The sequence below is a fragment of the Callorhinus ursinus genome, unplaced genomic scaffold (genome assembly GCF_003265705.2).
Source record: "Callorhinus ursinus isolate GAN/ISIS: 27379988/994484 unplaced genomic scaffold, GSC_fseal_2.0 scaffold35, whole genome shotgun sequence".
NCBI classification, from domain to species: Eukaryota; Metazoa; Chordata; class Mammalia; order Carnivora; family Otariidae; genus Callorhinus; species Callorhinus ursinus.
The window spans coordinates 236717-239006 of NW_027397097.1; the positions used below are offsets into that span (position 1 = coordinate 236717).

The 2290-nt window shown below is 43.8% G+C and overlaps 1 protein-coding gene and 1 long non-coding RNA gene across 2 annotated transcripts in view; both read left to right on the forward strand.

Moving 5' to 3' along the window:
* Positions 1-488: 488 nt before the first annotated feature.
* On the forward strand, positions 489-833 carry LOC112840759 (uncharacterized). The gene is made up of 2 exons (XR_003212591.2): positions 489-669; positions 747-833. It is a non-coding gene; the product is annotated as an uncharacterized lncRNA (long non-coding RNA).
* A 697-nt stretch (positions 834-1530) lies between these two features.
* LOC112840756 (hemoglobin subunit beta) overlaps positions 1531-2290 on the forward strand; it is a 1654-nt gene continuing 894 nt past the window's right edge. Inside the window, exons 1-2 of the mRNA XM_025894204.2 lie at positions 1531-1696; positions 1826-2048. Coding sequence (XP_025749989.2) covers positions 1605-1696; positions 1826-2048 — 315 coding nt within the window. The 5' untranslated portion in view covers positions 1531-1604. The remainder of the gene's footprint in view (positions 1697-1825; positions 2049-2290) is intronic.

Consider the following 2290-nt stretch of genomic DNA (forward strand, 5'->3'; position numbering starts at 1 on the left):
TGGGCCAGCGGCAAGAGGGGGTGGGGGGAGGGAGAGAGAGAATCCCAAGGAGGCTCCATGCTCAGCACAGAGCCCACCATGGAGCTAGATCTCACAGCCATCATGAGCTGAGCCGAAACCGGGAGTTGGACACTTAACTGAATGAGCCACCCAGGAACACCTCTGGTTACTTTTAATTGACGTTATGTTGTACAATTCATCTGTATTTCTGCAAGTGAAGCAGTAGTTGATTCTTTTCATCATTGTGTAATATTTTGTTCTTTCTCTATATCATGCTTTATCTATTCCCCTGAATGAGGAACATTTAAGTGGCTAGCAGTTTGGAATCATCATGCATACTGATGTTACAGCCTTTGGACTCGCATAAGCATGCATTTCTGCATTTCTGGAAGAATAATTGCCAGCTCATAGGTTTTGCATATATTCTGCTGTAGTAGCTACTACCAAATATTTCCTAAAGTAGTTATACCATTTTACACTGTCACCAGCAAAGCCTGAGAGTTTTGCTGATCTACATCCTTGCTAAATTTTGAAATTGCTTATCTGTCTCCTCCTCTTTATATTCTTTGCCTTCTGACATCCATCCCATTCCAGTCTCTTCCTCTCTGTTGGTTGATCTCTCTCACCCTCCCTCCCTCCTTCCCTCCTTCCATCTAGCTGTACTAGAGGGTATGTATCGGTGGGTCAATGTAATATTATTTTGAATTCAGAAAAGACTAAAATTCCCTTTGAATCTTCATTTCTAGATCTAACTCTACTTCTTTCCTGAGGACACAGCTGGAAATTTCTGCACCTGCATTTTCCCAGAAACCCTGTCGGACTGGCTGAATAAGGTAAATCTTCACTGCAAATCCTCCGCATTCTTTCTTTAGTCATATCATAGTTTCAAATCATGTTATAGGTTTCTGATATTTTTTTCTTTATCTCTCATTGTTTCCATTAAATCCATGGTCCCCAGATCTATGTTAGTAGCTGGTAGACAAACAATATTCATTACTTTCATTCTTCCAATGGACATTTATTTCAGTGAAAAAATGGAAAGAAAGAGTTTTGTTAGGAGAAGTATTTATCCAAAGAAGGAGAAAGAAAGCAACTTAAAAGTATGGTAAAGCATTTATTCATTCCAACCACTTACAAATATCTCTAGAGACAAAGAGAAGTACCACATAGAGTCAACTTGATAACATTTCTGTTCTCTAGGCCTTAGTTTTCTTATCTATGAAGTGAAAGAACAAGATGAGTTAAACTCTGAGAAACATTCCACAATATCAGACTACAGCATTTGCACACGAATGAGAGTGGTAGTATCTTTATGGAAGCCGCTGCCGAAGGGGATGAATTGGGGAGGGAGAAAGCACAGATTCTGAGTCAAGACACACAACACCTAGAACGCCACCCTCAGGGCAACTGAAGGGAACTGAGGAATGGGGATGCAACCTACATTCGCACAAACCAATAAGCTTCTGCTGTGTCCTTGGGCCAATCTGCTCACAGCCCCAGGGAGGGCAAGATTAGGGCTGGGCATAAAAGGAAGAGCAGGGCCAGCTGCTGCTTATACTTGCTTCTGACACAACCGTGTTCACTAGCAACCACAAACAGACACCATGGTGCATCTGACTGCTGACGAGAAGGCTGCCGTCACCGCCCTGTGGGGCAAGGTGAACGTGGATGAAGTTGGTGGTGAAGCCCTGGGCAGGTTGGTATCCAGGTGGCAAGGCAGGCTTACGGAGAGTGAACGGAAGCTGGGCAGGTGGAGATGGCTCAGTCCCCTGGGTTTCTGACAAGCTCTGACGCCCCTGTCCTCTGTGCTGTTCTCACCCCTCAGGCTGCTGGTTGTCTACCCCTGGACTCAGAGGTTCTTTGACTCCTTTGGGGACCTGTCCTCTCCTGATGCTGTTATGGGCAACGCCAAGGTCAAGGCCCATGGCAAGAAGGTGCTGAATTCCTTTAGTGATGGCCTGAAGAATCTGGACAACCTCAAGGGCACCTTTGCTAAGCTCAGTGAGCTGCACTGTGACAAGCTGCACGTGGATCCCGAGAACTTCAAGGTGAGTCTGGGATATGCTCCGTTTTTTCTTTTCACTTTTTAGTCTTTCACTCTGATTCTTTTCCCTACCTGTTCTCCCCCCACCTTCCTTTTTACTTTAGTATATACCATCACTGAATGCTTTTCAAAATTTACATAATTTCATATGTTTTCTTTCGGTATTCCACATTGTTTCCTTTCTCACAACCTCTTTTTTTTTTTATCAAGCCCTTCATTTAATTACTTATCTTTTGCCCCTCTCTC